We start from the raw sequence: 27,010 nt of genomic DNA on the forward strand, positions 1-27,010 counted from the left end.
CACTGGAAATGATCATCAGGCTACTGCAGAAGAATTTACATTGAAAAAAATATCAGCAGCACCAAGTTTTGTCAGTGCTTATTTTCTAAGACCCTTATTTCATGTCTTCTATACTTCGTGCTCCAAATTTGGGGCTGGGTAGTTTTGAGGGTCTTGTCTGCTGTGTAGGAGTGATGGGATTACTGAAAAGGTGGGACAACCAAGGGAGTACATTTGACACAATGCAAAAGGGATGTTTTCCCAGCTACAACCTAAACCAGAAATTCCATGACTGATTTTGTTCCTTATTCAAACATTGCCAAGATATATACTAAAACATAAGTTCTGAAATATGGCATATTTAGTCCTTTCGATGTATACTGCCTGTCTAGCAGCTATAGGCAATTAAGTCTTGAACTGGTTCTGGTCTTGATCTCTTTCTAGAAAAGCTATGGCAACAGTGAAAAGAAAAATCATTTAACCATATTTATGATTTATTCATTTCTAATAACCAATTGAATTTTAACATTAAAACAAGCAATAAACAGTGTATTTCATTAAGTACTGTTACAAGTAACTATGTGTTTATGGATCCATACTTTTGAAAAACTAAGATTCTGGAATTAATTTAACCATACAATCCTGAGCTTGGGCCAATTTGCTATTATACTAGAGCAAAAGTTTTTCTTTTTCTGTTTGAAACCTTTGAATCTGCATCTCATCTCTCATCAACCCCCATAATAAGCAGCATTACAAATATTCCCAGAATGGCTGTGTACTAAGCCAACTGGTAAAAATCCTATTAATTTCTTTCCCATAGGAAAGCAGATATAAATGTTGCCTGAAAATGTCTCTAACACGACCAAATTTACTGTGCATCCATATACTCACGTAGGACTACCTGTAAAGCTGTCTTCTATGCTCTCCTTTTATTTTCTTAATGTGTATATCTGGAACTATTTTTGAGTATTTGTGATATTTTCATGAAGGTTGAGTGGAAGTGTGGTATTATTCACAACTGCTGTTGGTGGTAAAGCTTCCCAAAGAAGAACTTCTTACTTCTGCTTGGTAGGTGCTACAGTTTTCAGCCATCCTGACTACCACTAAGTGGGAGCTTCACAAGCTGGCACTGTCCCTTCCCAGCAATACCACCCTGCCCCACTTTGCTGAAAGCTGTAAACAAGGCTGGCTGCAGAGTTTTTGAAATTTTGTGACTCAAGAGTTGCAGCCCTTAAGTTAGTATCAGTCCCATCATGTTTCATATGTCAAATTCTAATCCAGATCAGATGTCACAAAAAACCATGATGTATTGCTGTTGCTTTACATGGACTAGTTTATGGATGAACACCTCAAACCTTATTTCTTCTCCAACTTTCAGCCCTAGGTAGTCATACATGAGATTCACAAGAGCTGAGCTGAGCTCAGCCCAGCACTAGCTCCAAAAGGGGAAGATGCTGTAAAGTTTAGCCCCAAATTCACCTTATGTACATTTTCATCAGTAAAAACAAAAGCAGGTAGTAAACGTTTTCAAACAGGTCATGTATTTGCACCCAAGCACTTCAGTAAGTATGACAAATGTTGCCACCTCATGGACAGGTGCAGGGTTTAATTCAGCTCAGCAGTAGGAAGGAAAAGGGATCACAGAGATGACTCATCGCTGCCCTTTCATGCTCTCCTGAGGGGGAAGGTGACAGCTTGGCCAGAAAGATGCTTTTGTCGCTTAGTTTCACCTGGAACTCGTTCATTTGGGTCTGAATCCAGAAGCCTGGCTACACACCCACAACTGGGGTGGGGGGGAGAGAAAGAAAAAAGAATAAGTTACACATACTCAGGGTATTTGACCATCTCCAATACCAGAGCAAGGAAGGGAAAGAATGTCGATTTTTCCATGGAAAAAAACATAATGATCAACACAGGACATGGCAGAGTCTTGTACTGTCAAACAGTCAAAAACCAGCATTCAGGAGTAAAACATCTGAGTAACAGGACCTGGAGTTTACAAGAGGGTGACAGAAATCTTCAGATTCATGAAGACAATAATCTTGAACTGGACTAGGGGATTTTAATACCCCGTAAAGGTAGTGGCAGTTGGGAATCCTCTACTTGTAAACTTGAGATGAATGTAATTGTAGTGTACTCCATCTTGTATTTCCAAAGCTAAATTTTATGTTAGAACACCACATTGATTCTCACTATTCTGTCTCTTTTGGGAAACTGCTGCAGAAATACTCTGTCACCTGTTGAATTTCTCCCTTTCTGATGTAAAGGCCACTGTGATGCCCTCCTCTAGAGGACAGATACTGTTACAAAAGCAATTACACAGTGTGTATCTTAAAGTACGTTCATTCCAAACTACATTATAATTAGCACTTAATAGAACTGGATGAGCGTAAAAGGACTATAAAATGTTTAAACAAAACCAAAACCTTTCAAGTTTTGATCCCTGAGATCGGGATATAACTTTAAGAATCAATGGTTTTTTAAAATAAAGCTTTGTAAAAATGATTCATAGTCAACACCTATGAATGGTCTGAAAAAAGACAGTATAGTGATTAACTGGGAGTTTCCTATCATCGTGATCTCCATATAACAGTGTAACAGTCTGCCTACATACGACTGAAGAGAAAGAAGGTTTCATACCAGCTGGATTTTAAATATGTTCTTACATTTATTATATTTTGCTATTCCACTCTCCTAAAATGGTGGCCTCAGGAAAAGCTGCTTTGGCAGGCAATTGCAAAGATTCCTGTGGAGAGGAAGTGAAAAGACTGGGCATACAAACAAGGGCTGCTGCCATGTTCAAAGCACTGGGGAGAGTTCATAGAGCAAAATGCAGTCCTAAGTAAATGGGTTTCAGGCAATTTCAGTGTTAAGATAACATCATTAAGAGTAGAACAGATTGTGCTCAAACCCTGCTGTTTATAATTAACACATTGCTTCCAAATACTCCAGGGTCCCTGGTAAATAGTCCTCTGCTCAGATCCACCCAGACCAATCAGAGTATTTTCATCAGGTTCCATGCTGGGCCAGCACCTGTTTGGACAAATCCAAAAGAGCCAAAATACTCTTCTTTCTGGCCAGCTAAGTAGAGAGATGAACACAGCTTGCCTTAGTCATTGTCACAGTGTCCATATGGCTGTGAAGCTTGTTTTCACAAGAAATCGTACAAGTACTTTATTATGTCGAAGTTCACGGTCCTATAAACAAAAACACAGTATATTAGAGCAATCATCTTAACAGTGCTAAGACTTTAACCTGTTTGGAGACAGCACACGCAGGACATTCTGCACAATCAAAATCAAGCAATATCTCCAAATGAAATGCAATCAAGGATGAATGAATTTTTGAACTTCTAGTGTTATTTACAGTACCTGTCTTCTGATTTAGACCTTGTAAGATTCTAAAAAAGAAATAAAGCAGCTTTCGAGTAAAACCTGGCAGAGTCTTATTTCAATCATTAAGAAGTAAAAATATATCAGAGTTAGTAAGATTATATTTTCATACGGTAAACTTGATTCTCTAGTTGGTGATGCAAAGCAGCAATCTTTTATGCTATTGAATGTTTTGTTCATTTTCCAAACCACCTGTTTTAGCACGTAATATCTAACTCCTTCATCTGTACTCATTTGCAGTCTGCGTTCTTTCAGTATTGACACTAGTTGACCCATGTTCATAGCTAAATTTGAAAAATCCAAGAATGCCACTCAATGGGATAGAAGATTTTAATGTATACTTTTGTACTTTAATGGCAGGCAGAATGAAACAGCAGCAGAATAAAACGTATAATTATTTTTTTGTCTCTAAACTCATTCTGCTATACAATCTAACACTTAGACTTTGGGGTTTACTGTTTGAATAAATTATGCAAATTACTGCATATAATGACAAGTATAAAATTAAAAGTTTTTTAAAAAAGTATTCAATGATGCAAAAATAACCACTCACAATGCTAAGTGAGATTAACTGGCTGAATGTCTTATTTGTTAACTGCAATCATTTAATATTCTCTGTTCACGCATCATTCTGTAACCCACTTTTCAAAATGTTTGTATAAGACATCATATTGGGCAGAGAAAAAGTTCAGAAATCCCCAAGATACATAGTAAAAAAATACTGTGTTTGAGTCTACTTAATAATCCAGTGACAAAATTAAAGAAATTAACTGCCATTGTAAGACTCGCACGACATTGTGACACTCAGGAAAAGTGCTTTAGTTACAAGGCTTTCCACAGAAACAAAATCACACAGTCTAACAAATGCTGACCTTATCAACTAAATGAAACACAATTGTCCTGTCATAACAGCTGGGATCATTAGAGACTATATGAAAAGATCCATTACATTCAACAAAACATTAAGAGATCCCTATTTCAGCTACAGAAAATTTATGAAATTAGGTCTGAAATTCTTAAAACACAAATTAAAAATTTCTAACAAAGAAACATCTAACCTTACCTTCAGCCAAACACGTAAATACTACGTGGTAAAAAGCATGGGAATTATCTCCACAAAGACTGAATATATGCAATGGAATAGAGACAAACATGAGGTTCTGTGGTATTAAACAGAGAGACCGTGCATGGCCAGTGGTTATCACACTAAAAGCCATTAAGAGACACAAGTTCTCTGCTCTTTTCCAAGAACAGGTGGTTTTTGTTTTTCTAAAAAAAAATGCAAACTTCACTTTTGCTTAAAAAATAAAGGAAAATTAAATTACAGTCTGAACAGCTTGAATGGGTCAGAGAGAGCATCATTTTCTGTCCTGCTCTTTGCTCTCTTCAGCCTTCCATTAGGAAGTACGCTAAGTAGCAAGGCTGAGATGGTAACAGGGCTGAGGTATCTGAGGATTTTAATGACTAACAAGCTTATTTTAGTAGTATTACAGTAACAGAAAAAAGAATCAGGAGATGGGCTGCTTACTTGAAGTTTACTTGGCTGAAACGGCAAAGTAGTTCCTTCTCTGTAATAAATACAACCTCCCCATGTGTGGTTAAAAACTACATGCAGCTGCAAGATTATAGCACAGCTAGCAATTGAGATTTCTTAAAGCACAGAAAATCATGCCTTCGCCCTGTAGCTAGCTCCATCAAGACATGTGGGAAACCCATTTATCATGGGTTCATGAAACCTTGTATCTTATCTATGGATTGTCCTCCTTACAGATTTAACAACAACTGTGGGTTGGAAAAGATACTTAATAGAAGTGTAACAAAGGAACGAAGCAAGAAAAAAAAAAAGAAGAGAAGAAAGAAGAACAGGTCAACTTTAAAACCTGTCAGGTCATTTAAATGGCCCTATCTATACAACATATAAACATTTCCAAACTACTTGAGAAAAAAAATTGCTTTCTTCCTCATAATATGTTGGAAAAGTCAGTCAGGATATATATATACACACACATCTGACCTAAAGGAAGGCAAGCCAAAGCACTATATGGTGCACTGAGGTGAAATGGCAGTATCTCTGACGACTGCTTTCTCCGGTAAGCATGAGCTGCATAGCACAAGTTTTGGTCCTGCTTGGAAAATCTCTACCTTCTGGCAACTTTAATGGAGACAATAAACTTCTAAGGATGCAAGTTGCAAGGACAGGGCCATCATTTCAAGTATCTTAATCCAAAGGCCCTCATAGTCAGTACAGAGTTTATGAACTGTTCTCTGTATTCACCACAGGAGTTAAAGCAGAGACAAGAGCTTGGGGACACAACAATCCATGTTGCTGAGCAGATGGTCTGCTGTACTTGGTACCAGTGGGAACTTTTTTAGGGCACCATTCACAAGTGACTTTATTGCCAGGAAGAGCAAACTGACATAACAAAGCTGTGGAGATCCTGGCAGTGTGGTCCAGCCAGGCCTGAACCAGATGAAGTTTCATTCTATGGCCTGCCCAACCCCACTGTGTCTGTGGGGTTTACTGACAAGGCTATTGGACATTAATAGCTCAGGAGAGCAACATGTACACTGAAGTTATGGGATACAGTCTACACCTCAGGTTCCTCTGAAGTCGACCTTACAGAGAAGAGTTGGCCTTGAGAATGTTTCTCCTCCTTTTTGCTACATGTCATTTCTGGCCTCTGTTCTGACTATAGACTCTTTATCAAAGACCTGCTAATAAGCTGGCTGCAGCAATAGGTGTGAGGTAATGCTGTCGGCATTTCATAAAAATGAGACACAGGCTTGATTGTTGCCTATGTATCACATGCATTTCTGTCTGCAATTTATCATCATGTCTGCTGATGGATCTGGAACTGTTCTGACTCCAAAACTGAAGGCTCAGAATGAACAGAGCTGTTGAGGTGCCTACATTCATTTATTGAATTAGTTTGTATCAACTACAAATCACACAAGATCGACTATGTGGAAGAATTCTTATAATGTATATATGATATAAAAACTACATAGAACAACCACTATTAAGAACTACATATAATTTCAGATTCAAATACCATAACGTGCCTTTTGGTAATGAAATGGAGTGACATTTTAGAGCAGTATTTTCACATGAAGTCCCTGACGTTTATTAAGCACAAAGACAGAATGTTACTCTAACACATACCGCCACTGTAAGATAAAATTTTTTTCAAAACAGAATTGGACTAAACTTATCTCAAGTTCAACACTTCTCATAAATAAGACTCATTCACTCATTTTTAGTAAACATCCATAGATTTCTGTTCTGGTCTGCAGAGAGCTAATGACTGAGCAAATGCTGGTTTTGAAGTCTCTTTCAAGTCAGCAAATACAACAGCAAACGATATCTAATAGGCTCACCTGGCAATAGCTCTGATGAATTCCAGAGATACAGTACATTTATATCGTGGTCCGTCAAGCTGGTCATTATGGCCAACCATGGATAACAGCTGGAGAGTCACAAGAGAGGTGATCTATGACCAAGAGACATTAGTAATATTAGTAATTTTTGCTAACATGAATGGCAGTGGCCAATTATTTTTTTTCCATTTGTCATAATTCCCGTGTTTCTTTGGAAAGTCACTCATACTTGCTCATTGATTTTCACATAGTTCTGGAGCTAGCAAACCCAGGAACGTACATACATTTTCACCATTACATTTTCAGCACAGGCAGTGAGAGACACAGGCTAAACTCTTCCTATCAAGAGTTATCCTGGAGTTCTGATCAGAGAGAGAAAGGCAATGTAGCCAACAGGAATAATAGGCATGAGCTGAACACCTTCCAAATCTCTCCCTGACAACCAGCAGAGAGTTTGATTCTCTTTCCTTTATACCTGAAGACCTCCTCTTGAACTTTCATACTTAAAGTTGGATATTCCTGTGCCAGGTCATACCACATTTTGAACAGATGGATGTATCATTCTACTCCAGATAAAAAAGATTTTGAAAGTTGGAAAGGAAAGGCTGGAAGATTGCATGCTTAAAAAGAGCAGGGCCTGAAAGGAGAGAAATTTGCCTACAAACACACATACAGTGTCTTGACAAAGCCATTAATTATTTTACCAAAATAGCTATGTACCAGCATATTTTTCAGTATCTTTGTTCCTCCAAACGATGACTGCGGTATCACTAAAGTGCAGATGTGGGATGTCACCATTGAGTGCAACCAGTCTGTTCTGCCTCAGGAAAAAATGCTGTGGTGATTCCACTGTCTCCCTACCTCCTTCCAGTTCGCAGGGGAAAGAGAGGTAAAATCAGAAAACAAGAAATTTTCCTTGGCCTTTGCTATAGATGCCACTGGCAATTCAAGGCAACAACGTTACATTCTATGAAGAACTGGTACTTGACCACAGCTCTACTTTTCAGAAAAAACAGCCAACCAAGACCTACCTCTGTGTAATGATAACAGCATAGTAAAGAATTTCTGAAGAATAAATATTTCAGGAAAGAGAGTATCAGTTCAAACCTTCAAAGAAGCACATTGCTATAAAAAGAAGTAGCAAGCTCTTACCAGTATCAATAAAAAAAAAAAATCCTAAGTAAGAACCCCACCTCTTTTGCTGAAAGTGAACTTGGTCTTCAAATTTGTGACAGTGCTTGCAGGAGGTAGGAATAATTATTAAAGTTTTCCCTTAAGTGGACATAATAGCTAGAAAATTTACACCTACCTGTGGAGAACAGAAAAAATTACGGTCACCAAGAATAAGGTAATTTTTATAACAGCCTGTGCTTAACTTTCTCTTATATGGCATCAGACAACAATATGCTGGATGCCATCATTCTGCTTAGTCTTTGGAGTTTGGTTAAGGAATACTGGCCTACCCATATTCACAAAGACAAATTCCATTTACTTAATTCAGGTCTATAAATTACATTAGAGAGTAGCACATGATTTACAAATCGTTAGCATTGGCAGCATTTAAGAAAACTGAACTCAGTAGATGGTAAAGCTCAAAATCCAGTTCATGAATCACTTTGAACATAACACTGAATTGGGATCAACCTCAAACTCATTATATTTTTATTTTCTTAAAATACTCATGAGTTTGAGAGCACATTTTCTACATTCTTCATTCAACAAAGTCTTTATTCAGCCAGTGAAGAAGCGTTATGGAGTAATCTGCTGTAACAATAGCTTTTTTACATGCCGGTGCACCATTAGTGGCGAATCACTTCTGCAATACATACTTGCAGCTGGCATCACGTTCAGAAATCACCAATGAAGGAATGGCAGGAGGCTCTGAAAAGCTTCCAACGAGCACAGCAAAAGCCTAGAGAGTTTGGAGTTGGACCCATCTCAGTTTTACGTGGGATGTAAAAGTGACCTTGCTGCTGCATTCCAAATGCTCCAGCAACACTTTAACAACAAATTGTAACCATTCTCTTTTCCAATCAGCACCAAATGCTACGTGTGTCAAGTAAGGTCAGCAACGTAAAACTCCTTACTAAAGGCTGACTCAATAAATCTGAAATAGCATCAGACTAGATACTAAGTTTCATTAATATTTTTGACTCAAGATATTAACTCTAAAGACTCAATATACAGTATTACAAGACAAATTAAGCTACTGATCACCAGAGTAACACAAATTCACTTAGCAAACTGCAACCCTTTACTCATTTCTTTCACAAATCCTCTATTTATTTAGCTTAATAAAAACGTCATCACGGGGACGTGAGTGCTGAAACAGTGAGCCCTGATCCTGAGATTGCTTAAAAAGACAGAAGTAGTCAGAACTGCCATTTTCAATTCATGCAGGTAAGAAACAGTTTTATCTCCAAAGAGGCTCAGAAGAGACAAAGAGAAAGAACATATATCTAAGGCGAGTAAATAGGGACCAGCTCCCCTACAGACAGCCAAATGTTAGAAGCTAAAATACCTAACTTTTGAGTCTTTGAAGCAGCATTCAAAACCTAGTTACAGATGCCTAGCCTGTACACGGAGAACGGCAGAAATCTCCAAAGGACAAATCCAAAAGCCTGCATGCTGAGGGGCAGCAGCCTGGAGCTCTGTTAGCACAGCTTTTTCAACAGGTTCAGGGAGAATCAAAAACAGCAAGAGAGTTCTGTCACCCCAAAGCAATAACTTCTTCATTTTTTCTGCTTTACACAATATAGCAGGATTCTCCTGCTGACGAGTCAGCCACAGAATTGGGCAACACATGTATTTTTTGCAATAAATTGCTTTGTCAGAAGAAAAGGTTCAATTGTGGTAGATGTGGTATAATTAAGTTCCTCAAATATTTTTCGCTGAACCTATCTTTTTAGACCTGATTAATAAAAGTAAGTTGATTGTCTTCACCAAATGGCTCAGAAGTCTTCTAGGACACAGAAGGTTCAACTCCCTCCTGACAGAAGAGGTTTGAGTGCCTCTTTGCTGAACATCTAACTGGCATGGGGGTAGTGGAGGAATGAAGAAAAAAATTGCATGGTATTAAATCATTACGAGATCTAACTTTCATCCTAACTGCTTCTGGAGCTGAGCTACTTTGTATAAAATTGTATTCATATAAACAGTCTCTCTCTCTCTGTGCCTACTTAGGGCATTCACCTGGTAAAGCAGGATACAGTGGAATGAACTGGGTTTAAGACAGTGTATTTGTAGCAAAATTTTAAAAATAACCAATTTTCATATTCTGTTAACTCTTGAGGTCCAAGTGCCACCTATAATTTAAGCATTGACAAAATGTTACTACTTCAAAAGTTCAAGTGTTATAAAACTTCGGAGGCAATCTGTTCTTAAATGAAGATACGTCAAAATTTTGAAACGCAGTTAGGAAAAATATGAACGCAATGTCAAACTAACTGCACTTCTTAGCAAAAAAAACCTTTTCAAAGCTTTTTTTTTTTTTTTAATACCATGGGTACAGTGGCTCCATTTCATTATCACAAAAGCTTGGGAAAAAACATCTGGCAAAAACAGACTAGAAACTAGTCAGAAAAACTGTGTGGGTGACAAAGAGTATTTATTGAGAATCTTCTTAACAAAAGAAATTACAGTTGGAAGAAATATTCTAAAGCTATTCATAAAATTAAAGTTAGATCTGGTAATGATTTAACACCAGCAAAAGTTAATAAGTAAATGGAATAGTCTACAGACTGACAAGAAAATCTGAAGAGAAGTTACTGATCTGAAAGATGTGAAGGAACAGGTGTCACCGATATGTTTAGAAATAAGCCAGGACTGAGCTGTCTTTGAAATATATTTGTGTGAGAAACCTGCTGCTGAAAGGATGCAAGGTGAGAATAATCATAAAACACAGCTGAGAGTTGCTGCCAGTAGGAAATGACCTCTCACATTGCTTCTGGAGATTCACTGGTCAAATATGGACACTGAAACCTCTGGAAAAAACAAAGCAACCCACAAGCCATCCTTAAAAGCTGCTTTTTTCCGATCAGCCTGAGCTAACAGATGGGCCTTGCATCATTCCCCGAGCAGACACAAAGACCAGCTTTGTCAGCACATGGCTGCATGGAAGCAAGAAGGATTCCAGAAGTGAGGGCTGTCTGCTGAGAAAAGCCAGGCTTTTCCTGAGGACACCAAAAGAAGCCAGAAAACATTTGCGGAGGTGCAAAAAATGAGCAGAATTAGGACCTGAGATACAGGGAAACGCATGACTAGTTTGGGTAAGCAGTCATTGACTATAATAGGAAAGAGTCTGGACGAAGTGTGTGGCACATCTCAAATCCACAGGATAAAACTAAACAGAGAAAATGATGGTATTATTAGGAAAAAAAAAAAGCTGTTTCCTCAGAGATGTGGTTGAAATCTCACCAAATGGTACATTTTAAGCTGGACTAGACAAAATACTAATGAAAGACACTAGTAGGAACAATCTCAAACTGGCAGAGACATACTAGATGATCTGCAAGGTATTTCCCATCTCCACAGTCTATAATCCCGCCCAAGATGCAATGTTAATTGTAACTCTTCAGTCTGGCTTACTTTCAACCACAGCTTTCATCTGGTTTATGAGTCTGAACCTCAAACCTATCAAGAAATTAGGAACTTCCATTCTTTCAGTACCATGAGACAACGGTACTATATTCTCACACAATCATATTAAATTTGATACACACCCTATCACTTTGCAGCACCATCATCACACGGCTCTCAAAGCAAACATTCAGCTCACTGCACTTGTTCGAAACCCACCGCTGCCAGGAGTTACGTTCGCGCACATGCTATAAGCACTGCTATGCAACAAGACAGTTTGAAAACTAGATGCCATTTAGAAAACACATTTCAGTCAAAGTGACTGCCGCAATAGTCTCCTGGAGTTACATTCAATGACCCTAGTATGAATTATGTGAGCGTAAAAAAACCTGCTCAAAATGATTTCAATCAAAATTATAGCTAGAGTAGGCTCAGTACGTCAGCCTTGTTAGAAAAGCTCATACAGAAAGGTAACAATAGAACATTACAATTATATATAAGTTTAAGCCAGCAACTGATCAAAACTGTTTTTATAAAAATTATTAAAAATAAATCAACACTTTACTGAACGCTTGGATTTTAACAATCAGGTTTTGATTCTGAGTTAGGTTTTGTGCAAGGTTTTTAATGCATGAAAAAAATACAACAGAAGACACTGCACTAGGTGGTATGACCTACCATTTTATCAGATCTTAAATGCTTATGGTGGGAAATCATTTCAGCGCCTCTCTTTCGGAAACTTCTTTCGTTTAGTATTTGGTCCAATTTTCCATCTGCTAGTAGCACTCCAATATTACTAACTATATCACACCGTTCTTGTCTTATTCTACATCCCTCCAAATTGCTTATGGCCTTCCAGTGTGCAGTTAAAGCATTCATTACTATATGCTTCAGTTATATATTTTTACCTTTATCTCAGCTTAAATTAATACAACTCTTTTTTCAAACTGTCTTCTGAATGCAGTCAAAATGTTTTTGACATTAACAAAGCCACCAGCAGAAAGGGATATCCCAGCCACAGCCTCGGTGGTGCTCCACAGACAGCACTCTATGCCCCTCACTTTGGTAACACACACATAGGTGGCCATATGGGATGCTACAGTGCACAGCAAACATAGTGACCCAGTCTGCTTTGGAAGCTTTTTTCTTCTATGAATGTTTGCATTTGGCATCTTTCTTTGTCCTGTATTAGTTATTTTTTGCATTCCTTTCACATAAATACTACTTCGCTATTTTGTGTTGATTCTTCAGGACCTTGTGTGTTATTTCTTTATCTGTAGTAGAATACACAACACTTCCCAATTTTTAAGTAATTTCTGCTATCTCATCAACAGGTTGACAACACTTTACCAGAAGACTTCAGCAGATTGGGTCAAACAGAATTTAACACTAATTACTAACCTGAACAAACTTGCAAGACATAAATGTGTTGACAAATTCCAGATGTGACAGCATTATATTCACTAAATGTTTAATTACAGGGCAGGGGAGTGTGTGGGAAAGGAAATCAACTGACTACTTCTGCTACCATTTATCCTTTAAAAACCAATGTTGCTTAGGCTAACGTAAGTTCTTTTCTTTTATTTTTGTACCTATTTAAGTATTTAAAAATGTTTGTTCTATCATCATGTTAGGGATGTTTGGCTGTTATTAGGAAGCACTCTTGACAGCCTGGCAGGGAAGGAGATTTGTATCGCGTTTTCCCCTAAGAATTACCACACAATGCACCTACGTTCAGTCTTGAGTACAATAAAGAATTTACTGGATTGAGATCAGCCCGTATCACTGAAGCCATCATGTCATACCATCTTTTTCATGAATGCACTATATTTTATCATAAAATCAGTAAGTTTTTTCCCCTCCAACACAATGACTCCTATAGAAGACTTTTCCAGAATCTTATTGATACACAGATAGGAAAACTTTCGTCAGTTTCCTAAGTAATTTTATTCAAGACCTATTTATTTGAATACGCTCCTATTTTTTAATGAAATCTTTTTGTATTTGTTTCTCTGCATCTGTCTTCACTGTCTCCTCTGACTTCACTTCACTCAAGGCAAATCTATGTGATTTAAACAAGTGACCCTTTTGGCTTTTTCAAAGCTTTATCATGTTGGTGGCTCAGTCATTTGTTAAGACAGCCAAAACTTCCTCCTCTTCCTTCAGTTTCTAACAGACAATTCCTCTGTTTTTAGAAGAAATGTTTATTTACCCTCAAGTATATGACCTTGAATTTCATGCTGTTAAACATACTCAGTTTATATCATACTCACCACCTTCAAGATATTTCTTGCATATCTTCATAGCAGAAAAGTTTACTAAGCCCAAGGCATACAACCTTGAAGTTTACACTACAAGGCTCTTTCAGTTTCTACTATACAGAGCATAAGAATTCTCATACGGTATTTTCATCATTGTATAATCAGTGTTCACCACTTCTGTTTTATACCACTCAGTCTTACTTTTTGTGTCCTGTTTACACTAAACATTTGACAAAAAGTGTTGCCAATTTCATAGACATATTCAAGGCATAAGTATGACTCTCTTGCCTTTTTCCTTTTTGCCCTTCTCCCTTTCTGCACCACCCCACCTTCTCCTGTCCTTTGGACCACAGAACACCTTTCTGCATACTAGAAGCTGCATTATTTCTAGCAAGTTCTCCTGCAATAGGCTTCCTTGTGGCTTTTCTCTTCAATCTCAAGTGAAGCAAACATATTTTCTTCCTTCGAGAAGACACTTCCTTACCTTGCCCTAGAATTAATATATATATTCATATTTCAGAATCCGCTCTCTTCAATTAGTAGTCTGTCTTCTAAGGGTTTTTTGTTCAATGACTCTCACTAGCTGCAAATCTTGACTCATCAGCACAGCATCCTTTCATCTCTCCTCTGCACTTTCTCATCTTTAGTCCTCACGTCTTCTCTTCCAAAAGCCAGTGCTTTCCAAAAAAACCTGCAACTTTTTAAAATGGGGACACTGAAACAAGATCCAGGCAATTTAAAAAAAACAAACAAGAAACCCAGAAGGAGGTATTTCTTCATCCAAACTTGTAGTTAATCTGTGACATACTTTGCCACTGAAAATACAGTGCGGTGGTAGAAGGTTTTATGGAGTTAAGAAAGCAACTGCACACATTCATGGAAGAAAATACAACCACAGGCTGCTAAACACAAAGAACATCAACTCTGTGGCAAGCATTTAAGCCACAGGTAATAAGAGGCTGTAATGTATACCAGACTAAACTCATTCTCTGCTTGCCAGTCTTACATTTTTCCAATTAATGTCAGACATGCAGGAAGTAGTCAGACGGGTTTACTGTCTTTTAAGAAGTAAAACAGTGGGAAAGCCCCCTTTTGGTCTGACTTAATGTGGCTGTTATAACACATTCACCAAAGGTAAAGTGTATCATCTGCATGTTCTACATCCTACCACTTTGTGTTTCCCCTTTACCCTTCTCTTGGGTCTCTGCAAGGGTGCTCACACTATTAATTACTGTATTCTCTCCATACTCTGCAGTCTTACAAAACAAAAAAAAAAAAAAAAAAAAAAGAAAAAAAAAAGAAAGATGATGAAAATCCAGCTTCCCCCTCCCCATCTTCTGGAAAACTTACCGGTATCTCAAAAGCATTGGCACAGATTAGCCCTGTCCACTCACTGTTACAGTAACAGCACTTTTTAAAAGCAGTTGAATAATTTATTTATTTTGGAACTATTATTAAAGGAATCTGTCAAAGTATTAATGAATTTGCTTTCTCTTCATTATTTTTATTCAATATAGAAATTAGGAAAAAAATCCCTTTTTTCTCATAGCACTTTTACTTTAGCATGAATCAATTTGCCTAAGGAGAAAAAGGAAAATAAGAGGCAATTCACAACAATCTTTGTCTCATCCTGCTCATCAATCTAAAAAAAAGTATAAAAACCCCTCTACAGTGATGCATGGATAAATCAGTATTTCTGAGTCAGTCCCCTCACTTTGAGGATCAATTGAAGTACTTCATAATGCCCTGAAAGGCATGCAAGAAATTTGCTTAATGTGGTATTTTCTGAGAGGATCAAATTATTTTCTGTACCTGAGGGTATATTTGGAAGTCTTTTCAGAAATTTGTTAAGACCCCTGGAACTGATCACAGGGAAGTTTATTTTGATCCTCCAAAACATGCAAAAACAAGGCTTGAATGTACTAGTAATCTGTCGGAGGTGCGTACATCTAATTTACTCCAGAACAACGTGGGAAAGGCAGTCCTTAAGTAGGAGGACTACAGATACGAGTTATAGACAGATAATTCAAAAGTACTTGCCTTTCTATTTCATACTTGAAAATCAGAGCAGCCAAAGATGGTAACAGATGGTCAAAGAAACACTTGGGGAATGATGTTTACAGTTAATTTGATTACTTAAGTCAGGTAGCTTCATAGAGTGGACACCAGACAAAGGCTGGCTATTTTTCAAGGCACAGGCAAATAGCTAGCCAACAGAAGTATCCTTCTGCCACCCCCTGATTCTTTTCTGCATTAGAAGTCTCGGGTTCCAAGTATTTTTTAGAAGTATTTTTTAGAAGATGAGGAAGGCAACACAAGACACTTTTCCAGAAGCAAACCTTTGTGCAACTGACCAAGCATATAACATTAAATCCCCAAATCTAGAAAGTTTTCACCTGTTTTCTTTTGTCCTTCATTTATAACACTTGTCCCACAATGACAGCATTTCTAGATATTGCAAGACAAGTTCTATCAAGAACAGAAACAAGTAACCTTAAAAATACTACCAAGTATCTGTGATACCAATAGGATTTGGTACATTTACAGAAGGCCCATAATTTTTTAATGCTATCTCAGTAAAATATAGAACTGTGTACACAGAGTTACTATCCTTCTACAGCTATATGAAGAAGTTTTGTTTGCAAATATAATTTTGTATTCAAAAATAATTAAAGCAGTTAGGATTTCTAACCTGTCCTGAAGACAAAAATCAGTACTCTGTACATATCATAAGCAGAAATAATTAATTTAAAGGAGATTTCTCATAATCAGACATTTGGGAGTATCTTCTAAGACTGAATTACCTCTTTCTCTGAGAAAGAAAAATATTTTCAACGTGTCTTAACTGCAGTCTATTTTTGGATGATTATGATAATTGTTAAAAGATTACTGATCCAAATCTTGTATAAAGAAACAAGATACTAAGAATTTTTAATTAAAACAATCACTCCAGGAAGATTTGACCCAAATACTTCTGAAATACAAAAATCAGACATTTAACCCACAAGGCTAGACAAATGGTAAAATACACTGTAGTCTGAAGTGGGAGTCTGCTCTGAAAAATGACAATTTAAAGATACATTTATTTTGTATCTTGAGATTACGAAACCAAATCTTTACAGACTCTCCACAGTACCACGCTGCAATACAATTACTCACAAGAAGCATTGCAGAAGACTGCAATCAACACCATATTCATTGTGACTACATAAAACTCTGCACGTTTTAGTGGTTCCATAACAGGAATAAATAGTAACAAAAATAAAAATAGAAACAACTTGTATCAATCACTAAAGTACATAAGTACATCAGACTGGTACAAAACAAAGATCCCTCCTGGCCGAACATGCTGTCTCTTGAAAGGACCGGCAAAGGATGCTTAGGAAAGAGTATAATAAAACTGTAAGCAAAAGAAATTTCCCAACACACACAACTGGCTTTATACCTAATTAGGTATAAAATTGTTCACACATACGGATCTGACCTGTTGAAATATAACATTTCATGTTGTTCTTGCATTGTCAAACTGGAGCTAAAAAGATTTTTGAATTGTGATGTTCATGCACCTAATCAACACATCGGAGGAGAAATTTATTATGAGGCTGCACATAAACACCAAGAAATTAAAAAAACCAATACTGCTTAGCTCTCAGGAACAGCTGCACATACAGCATTGAGTCACACTAGGTTTTATGTCATCAAACAGGGGAGAATAAAAAACCCAACTGATTTCATATAAGACAGTAATTAGAATTTGATTTGATACGTGACGTTGGATCCTGGACAAACCAACAGTTACAAACAGAGCTCTTATACAACAGCAATTGAGAGGAACAGTTACACTTCTGTTCAAAATCTTCCCTAACAAAATCAGGACATTTAAGTTTAACATATTCCTGTATCTTTGTTCACAGGTACCCTTAAGCAGAACAGACAAAACGCCAAGGATGGATGCAAGCTCCAGCTCCAGGCTGGCTGACTGTCAACACGCAGCACAAGGGAAGAGAGGACTCTGCGAAGTTGCTCTTCTCAGCGGTGGGAAATGGGCAGATCTGGAATCTCCCCTCCCTGAGCATGCCAGGAAACCAAATACTTGCCTTCAAGGAGAATATTCTGCTCTGAATCAGTAAATCTATGGCAATTTGGTCCTGCCAGGAGCAAGAGAAAGACCAGGATGAAGACTGTCACTCATGAAGTCCATCGACTCCCTCTAGTTGCTTGAAAACCAACAAAACAAACCCTACTATAACAGCACAAAGCTGATGGTTGTAACCTACAGTGAGAAATTTTGGTTTTATTTAAAAAAAAATAATCTGGAACTATAATTTAAGTTTAGGTATGCTACAATAGAGGCTATAAATTTATCGCATCCATTTTTGTTAGGGTTTTTGTGTTTGTTTTTCTACAGAAAGTAAAGCTTTCAGTCATCCATGAATTGATTAAGTCATGAGGTATTAAAAATTTAGATTCAATGACCCATTAAATACAGCAATTGCAAAAGATTTCTATAAATATCTTTCTACCTCCTGCATAGATGATCCTGCAAAGCAGTCATAGCTACCAGTTTTCCATCTTTTATTTGGTTATACTTGGTTTTATCAGATAAAGAGCACGAAACATCATCTGTCAGCAATTAATTGGAAAGGAAAAAACCCTGTTCTTTAAATACAACACTATTTTTTATGCAGTTTCATCACCCTTGAACGCAACTGCAAAATTCTGCTAGTTATACCATGTATCGCTTAGGTTTTCTAACCTGGAAAGAAACAGTTTCTGACACTCACATGTTTGGCAAGCACACGTTGTGGGTAAAACAGTTAGCAGCCAACCAAGGCAACCAATGAACTAGTGAACCACCAGTGTGCTGGCACACCCATCAACGACGCTGGTCAATGAATTTAACTGCAATGTATCTGTAGACAAGTGATAGAGGGAAGGCAATGGTCAGGTTAGCATGAGGGAAGAGAGAAATTTTGTATGAAATACTATTACACTTCAAGAAATCCGTGGGGATTGTTTTGCTCTTTGGAGCAGTGACTATGTATGTGTTCCATTTAATTACCTGCAAAAAAGAAGCATTGCTTAGAAACAGTACGCAGCCAATTAGTATTTCTCCTGCCTTTACAGCATTCAAGGATAATACCATTTAGATAGACAGAAACATTCAAAGACACAACCCCTCCGTAGATTCCTAAAAACATCTTGCTATATACACTGAGTTAAAATTTGTGTAGTTAGTAAACATTGACTACAAGGCTCCTACATCATCACAAATCATTTATGGAGCAACAGAGTCTAAAATAATAATGTGCTGCACAAGGCAATTTCCACGTAATTCAGGAATGGATTAAAAGCATAAAAGAACCTACATAAGGTGTCCTATTTTAGTTTCAGTAGAATACAATGCAATCAAGAAACATAATTTCTCAGGTTTCCATGACTAATTAGCATATTTATTTTTGCAGTTGATGGTTGTGATAGCCACTGTATTTTTTGAATAATCATTGTGTCAAGGTTTTTCTGTAATATTCAGTCATTATAAATTGAATTTTTTGAATGTTAAAATTAAATCACCATAAAAAGGCTTAATCCCCCCCAAAGTACTATATTGATCACCAAACTCTGAAAAATCCCTACAAGAGATCAATGGAAAGGTGCAAAAAAGCAGGAAAGAATCAAGCAATTCACAAAGTCTTTTGATCTCACGGATGAAAGATAGTCACCCTCCTACCAACAGGGCTATTGCCTACTTTAGTGAGAAAACACAGGAGAAAAACAAAACTGAAGAAACAGGGGAAGCAGTTATGATTTGGCAAAGACACTATTAGGGTCTGATGAAAAGCTACTTGTCATTCCAATCAACTGTGCTCTATTCTGAACACTTTGCCACCTCCTTGGAGGCCTTTCACATAAGCTTTACATAATGGATAAGTAGCTCCCATGGCTATCTTCTGGAATCTGTTCAGTAAGCAGAAACAGAAGTATTCCTCAAGTCTATTTTAAAGTGTCCATAGCAGAATCTGCATTGCAGTCAATAAATGTCAAAAAAAATGGTATCAAAGAACCAACTGATCAGGAAGTGTTATCAGTCTGCTATTCCTCAGTAAGGAAAGCTCAAGCGACAGAGACCAAAATGTTGTCTAGGGGGCCTTTCCCTCTCTGCCACTGAAGACTCAGACCTGCTTTTCAAGAAGCTCTCAACGCATTTTGTCCCAGATGACACATTAAAAACAGAACACAGGCAAGGTGATTACTGCCAGGAGTTAGTTATTGGATCAGGATATCCAGACTATACCCCTGAGGTGCCTGGCAGCCTGCACCCTCTTAATGGCTGTATTCAATTTTACCACTGGAAGTAACATTCTGGAAAGCAGCAGAGCAGATCTCCTCCAACTTAACCAGTGTTCAAAACTAAACTCCCAAAGCTATCTCTGTCCTTGCACATCCTGTCCTGCAGAAGCACTACATATCATTAAAATTTGACCGACTGAGACTTTGTAATTCAAGAATAATTTTAAGACCCTAACCCCAGGAACTGCATTTCTAAGACACAATTTTGTACTAAGAAAAAAAAAAAAAAAGAACAGAACAAACGTTCATACAAAGACTTTTCTGTCTCTAAAACTGTTCTCAATTTATTTTATAACAGAGAAATTGTGCAATATGAAAGCTACCATGGTAACAACTCACTTTATGGAACAAGAGAGAAAATAATTATCCCAAACCTGCGTATCATGCAAGCACATTCAGTAAATTTAGTGCTGCCCTTTTTCCCCTTGCTATTTTTCTCCTTGCAAAGAGAAATGGATTTTGAATTTATACCTTATAGCAAGCCAGGCATCATTTTGCTTGTCCCTCCCACTTCTTTGTATATTTTACACCTCTTGAGTGCATGATGTGAAGGACCCAGTTACTTACAAAAAGAAAAAGGGATTAATGAATCAGAAATGCTCTTCCCCCTCCTGAGTTAAGTACAGAAGACTCCTATGTAAATGCTTCACGCATTTAAAAAAAAAAAAAAAAAAAGAAGCCCTAAGGCAAGCACAGCACATGCTTAGTATTCACTCAGTATACTTAAACAGGAACCCTTACATTTATAGTAAACCAAAAAAGTTATTCATCTCCAAACATAAATTAAACCTGATTTTACTGTTCTGTCCAAATATTCTTTGTGATACTATGTTTGTGAACATACTGTTATATTTTATATACAAGGGACCGTAATATTTTCAGAAGAACTGCATGGACTTAGCCATACAAATCCAATTAATCTCAATAGAAGTTGTATGGCTAAATCCCTCTGCTCAGCTTTGACGTTTTGGAAGCAGTGGGGGAGGTTTTTCAAGTAGTGAATATGTATTATACAAAACTCAGTTTTCTCAAAGAGAAATAAAATAGCATGTACATACTTACAGATATCAACAAACCTATTTATGTGACTCTGTCAAGAAAATCACTTCCTAGCAAGGCAGGAATTCTATTTTACCATAAATAACTGTATTATCCTGCAGTCTATGAGATAAAACTAATCACATGTACATATTAGTTGGATAAATTATTCTTATTTTACCTCCAGTTTTGATACTTTTACTTCATTTGCAGTGGATCTGCCTGTCTGATATAAAATGTTAATGAATTTAATCCTGTGTTCACAGTTAGAGGATAGCCAAAAAAATGTGTTTGGGACACAGAAAATTCATGTTTTTGAAAGGTCACTTTAAAGAATTGACTTGGAAGTGTTGTTTAAAAAGATAATCTCATTTGCCACAGACCTTCCTCACTTTTTTTTGGTTAATTTACAATCCTAAACAAGTTAAAGAGAGAAACAAAACTACTCTCATCCAACTTCAGCAACAAAGAATGCAGGTAATTTTGGCTATTTCTTGGTAGATTTCTTCAGTTACTAGGACAAGTTACGTGTACACACATTCATGCAGACATACAATATAGGCTGTGCAAAATCTGAATTCAGGCAAGCTGTTTTCATGGAGCTGGAACTCTCCAAACCATCCAAATACAACTTATCTTGACACAGAATTCTTTCTGAAGTGTAGACTGCAATGGTATGTCCTTCATAAATACACACACACATACTACTAAACATATTTAATATCTCCCTGTGAAACTCTTACAGCAAATGAAAATATAGTTCCAGTAGTTGAACTGGTAAAACTTGCAATTCCATATAAAAAAAGGCTACTCTTAACTGCCTTCTCTCTTCCCCCAAAGCCCTCAACAACCAAGATTTCACTTCATAAATATCAGCTAGCTGCTTTCCATCTTAAGAAACACAAAAACAAACCCACTAGAGATGTATGTTTGTTTCCCATACAGCAACTGAACAGTTAAATCCCAAGAGTGTTGTAACTGTAGAAGAAATATAAATAATGTCTCCTTTTACAATAATTTAGGTTTTGCATTTGACAGTACTCTTTGTATGGACACTTCTTTTTTCCAGTTCAAGCATAGCTCACACAGAAGCAGTGGAGACTTTTTTTTTTTAAAGAAGAGAAAGCAAGTGATCATTTAGGAATTAGCTGGGCATATAAAGTATTTAACAAGCAACTAAACGATATGGACAAATTCACCCAAAAAAAGCCATCATGCTGCAGTTTATTTTTCCTGTGCATGCATGGCTTGGCTGGTTGCTGACACAAAGGCTTAGCCCATGTGCTAGTGGAAAAGTTTAATTTAAAGCTTGTTATATTTCAAAGTAATCATGACCACTCAAGTACCATATCCTCAAAGACAGGAACAATAACACTTTTTACCTGAAATGGATGATAAAGCTGTTACTTCATAAAAAACTAATGCCATTAGAAGTAAAAACATTGCTGTAAAACTATAAAGCAACATTTTTCTGCAGTGTTATGTTCCGAAAGCCTTATAATCTGACTTAAAACAAGTTTATAAAAGCATTAGTGTGTTACAAAAAATACACATCATCGATTGAGACAGTATCTGAAATAGTAGCCTCTCTAGCCAGAAGCTCTCCAAAAAGCCGCCTTTGAATTTTTGCTTTACACAAAAGCTGTAAATTCTGGGGTACAGAACTTCAGCATATTATAAATACTTAACATGATTAAACATCAGTGATAAAATGTTTACTATTTAAATAGACTTAAACAAGAAATTGTTTTGTGAGGAAGACTTTTATCTATAAACCTTTCCCAATGCAAAAATCTCAAACACTCCTCTGCCCATGTCCCTTACAACCTCAACTACTTCCATTTCCCTCACAACTCAGAATCACAGAATGGTTCAGGTTGGCAGGGACCTCTGGAGGTCATCTGGTCCAATCCCCCTGCTCAAGCAAGGCCACCTAGACCAGGCTGCCCAGGACCATGTCCAGGTGGCTTTTGAATACAGAATCATAGAATGGTTTGGGGTGGAAGGGACCTTAAAGATCATCTAGTTCCAACCCCACTGCCATGGGCAGGGACACCTTCCACTAGACCAGGTTGCTCAAAGCCCCATCCAACCTGGCCTTGAACACTTCCAGGGTTGGGGCATCCACAACTTCTCTGGGCAACCTGTTGCAGTGCCTCACCACCCTCATGCTGAAGAATTTCTTCCTAATATCTAATCTAAATCGACCCTCTATCAGTTTAAAGCCATTACCCCTTGTCCTATCACTACATGCCCTTGTAAAAAAGTCCCTCTCCAGCTTTCTTGCAGGCCCCTTTCAGTTACTGGAAGGCTGCTAGAAGGTCTTCCTGGAGCCTCCTCTTCTCCAGGCTGAACAACCCCAACTCTCTTAGCCTGTCCTCATAGGAGAGGTGCTCCAGCCCTCTGAGCATCTTCGTGGCCCTCCTTCGGACTCACTCCAACAGGTCCATGTCCTTCCTACGCTGGGGGCCCCAGAGCTGGACACAGTACTCCAGGTGGGGTCTCACGAGAGGGGAGTAGAGGGGGAGAATCACCTCCCTCGACCTGCTGGTCAAGCTTCTTTTGATGCGGCCCAGGATACGGTTGGCTTTCTGCGCTGCAAGCGCTCACTGCCAGCTCATGTTGAGCTTCTTGTCAACCAACACCGCCAAGTCTTTCTCCTCAGGTCTGCTCTCAATCCATTCTCCGGCCAGGCTGTATTTGTGCTTGGGATTGCCCTGACCCATGTGCAGGACCTTGCACTTGGCCTTCTTGAACTTCATGAGGTTCGCATGGGCCCACCTCTCAAGCCTGTCAAGGTCCCTCTGGATGGCACCCCTTCTCTCCAGCGTGTCAACCGCACCACACAGCTTGGTGTCATTGGCAAACTTGCTGAGGGTGCGCTCAATCCCACTGTCCATGTCACCAACAAAGATGTTAAACAGCACCTGTCCCAATGCTGATCCCTAAGGAACACCACTCGTCACTTATCTCCACTTGGACATTGAGCCATTGAGTGAGACCATCCAGCCAATTCCTTATCCACTGAGTGATCCATCTGTCAAATCCATGTCTAGAGACAAGGATGTCATGCGTTAAGTGCTTTCCACAAGTCCAAGGATGGAGACTCCACCACCGCTCTGGGCAACCTGTTCCAGTGCTCAGTCACCCTCACAGTAAGAAAATGTTTCCTGATGTTCAGATGGCACCTCCTGTGTTTCAGTTTGTGCCCACTGCCTCTGGTCCTGTCACTGGGCACCACTGAAAAGAGCCTGGCTCTGTCCTCATTGCACGCTCCCTTCAGGTATTTATATATATTGATAAGATCCCCCTGAGCCTTCTCTTCTCCAGGTTGAACAGTCTCAGCTCTCTCAGCCTTTCCTCACAGGAGAGATGCTCCAGTCCCTTCATCACCTTTCAGGGACTCTCTCCAGTATGTCCATGTCTCTCTTGTACGGGGTGAGCCCAGAATTGGACACAATACTCCAGCTGTAGTACTCACCATTGTTGAGTAGAGCAGCAACTCCTTCCAGTTGCTCATTACATACCTTTACACTCCACACACTTTCTGCTCCTCCTGCTCCCCCACTTCTCAGCAGAAGATGCTCCACACTCTGTGCCTGGGTCTTGGTTAGGTCCTTGCTAAATGGCCAGCACCAGGTCAAACAAAAAAACAACCTGCACACATGCTAAAGAGTCTCCTGAATAGAGGGTATGAACTTGGACACCAATTTTCATTAGATTTTTAAGACTGACTATCTTTGAAACTTGTGCCTTTGTCAATTTCAGCCAGAACTAGCTAAAAAAAGGCATGAAGGATATGAACAGGGTGAAGGAACTGACAGATATGCAACTGAGTCTGTGTCCTTCGGAAACCAAGCTAGAAGATACTCAAGAAATGAAGTAGCACTCTGAAAAGCAGATACTGGGACTGTAAGGCACATGCTAAAAATCATCCCATTCAAACATATTAAGTACTTGGGCGGAGCAGCCTTATCAGAGTTATCCTCAACAACTTACGCAGTACTTCTGTGCTCCAGACAAGACAATGTTTGGATGTGGAGGAATGTACAACAACTCAGTAACTAAACACTGTCATGTTTATCTTTTATTTCAAGTTTGGTTTGTGGTGGGCTTTTTGGGGGGGTAGGGGGGGTTTGTTATGTTGGGTTTTTTTAAGATATAAACCAAATCTTTCTTCAAAAGAAAGAAGAAAATCTAGAAAACTGAAACAAGCATGAGATTCCCATGCAGCCTCCTTTGACCAAACCTTCCTGGTAGTTTTTAATAGTAGTAGCTTGGTGTAGATATCAAGGATGAAATACAGTCAGTAGTTATTAATGTATGCAGGATCATCTGCTTCACAAATAATCCATTAGTTATTAATTCAGAAGCATAATTTCCATTCAGTGGATTAATGAAATGATACCTCACTGTAAGATTTTTCAGAGGATAGTCGTAATCATTATCTAGGTTCAGGGCTTAGCTTTTAGTCTCCAAATGCTTATTTTCTTCAAGTGACAAAACTCTCGCACTGACTGCAGTCCACAAAAAAATGTGTCTCCCTGCTTCTAGGCTGGCTCATCACCAGCCAGAGCCTGAGTTACAGTTCCCAGTGGCAGAATGCAGCCTATTCAAAACAGCATGATTAATTTAACTAAAAAGAAAACCACAAGCACAGAGAAATGGATTAAAAAACAACAAAACCCTACATACATATGGTCTTATCTGAGACTTGCCTTGTTAACATTCCACTTTTTTCAGTCATAGGGTGAAGCACTTGCTGGTACTGTCTGAGTGCAACTGTTGCCTCTGAAGCTATAACCTGAATCCTTCCCCCTCTCCAACACAACCCAAGGCTGAATTCAGGTATTGTTCCTCCCGTTACAAAGCAAGCCACTGAAAGAAAGCCACTGCCAGGTTCCCAAGAAAGCTGGGGAAAGGCTTAACTGCATTTAACCCTTAAAGCTCCCTGGAACCAGACATCCTCTGGTGCTAGGGACACACACAGCATCTTCTTCATAACTGTTAAATGCTGTATTTGAGAATGCCACAGATGATACAGGCACAGAGCATGGAAATGGTGCTATGAAACAGGATAGTTTCATTTTCTTCAGTGTGATCAGGTGTTACAATTCTCCTATAAAGATCTAATGGCAGGATTACAGATGTAGTATGGTATTAACAACTATTCACTTTCTGTTTTTTTCTCCAACAAATAAATGTATTCGACTTTCCAAATTTGTTCCCCAGGTTCTCTGTAAAAGGAGAATCCAATAACGTAATGGACTCACAGGAAAGCAGCTGTGCCCAAAAAGCCACTTTTTACCACTTCAGTTACATGACCATTATTCACAATAAATATACACTGCTACGTTCCTTGTGCTCAGAATGGGAAGTAAAGATAGCGGTATATATGTTATGTTTAAGGATGTCCAGCTTACCACAGCTGCAACTTGGTATTTAGATCTGACAAAGAAAAAGCTGAGACACTGAAAATAAAGTATCTCAAGTACTGATGAAAGTGACTGGCAGATCTTATTTAACCAAGAGGTTAGACTTATATTTGGAAGAAAAACACTGGAGACTTACATTGGGTCATCCAAATATCTGACATAACCAAAGATTGCAGTGACACAAATGAAATTATCACTGAAGTCAGCTACTCAGTAAAGATGTAGTCCAGACAGCAGGATTTATCACAGCTGCATTTCTATCTGAAGCATTAACTCTATCACCTTAAATTCAACAAAGAATTAAAGAATTTCAGAAAAAGATGGTCTATTTCAACACAAATTAAATGGCTTTCCAGATGGATACTCAAATTTTTACTTGCCTTCTACAGTTTAAGACCAAGTTGTATTTTTTTTTAATGCATTTGTTAAGTATTGTCACTTAATATCACATCCTCTTTCCTTGAACATTTACTGTAGATTCCTACAGTGATCAAAGTGTCCTGGCCTATCAATCAGTTATAAAGTTGATCAAGTCAATGACTGTGTGTAATTTCATATAATGCACTTAACTATGATTACATATTAAACAATGAAAAAA

General features: G+C 38.1%; 1 protein-coding gene across 2 annotated transcripts in view; it reads right to left on the bottom strand.

Moving 5' to 3' along the window:
• Window positions 1-2,926: 2,926 nt before the first annotated feature.
• ORC5 (origin recognition complex subunit 5) overlaps window positions 2,927-27,010 on the bottom strand; it is a 70,539-nt gene continuing 46,455 nt past the window's right edge. Inside the window, exons 13-14 of one of the 2 annotated variants that reach the window (XM_059816915.1) lie at window positions 6,750-6,862; window positions 2,927-3,176 (exon numbers count right to left, since the gene is read on the bottom strand). In XM_059816915.1, the coding sequence (XP_059672898.1) occupies window positions 3,131-3,176; window positions 6,750-6,862 (159 nt within the window). In that variant the 3' untranslated portion in view covers window positions 2,927-3,130. Of the gene's footprint in view, window positions 3,177-3,591; window positions 3,656-6,749; window positions 6,863-27,010 lie in introns of those variants that run through there. The other variant, XM_059816916.1, reaches the window with a different exon arrangement.

Source organism: Gavia stellata, chromosome 4 (assembly GCF_030936135.1).
Source record: "Gavia stellata isolate bGavSte3 chromosome 4, bGavSte3.hap2, whole genome shotgun sequence".
Lineage (NCBI taxonomy): Eukaryota > Metazoa > Chordata > Aves > Gaviiformes > Gaviidae > Gavia > Gavia stellata.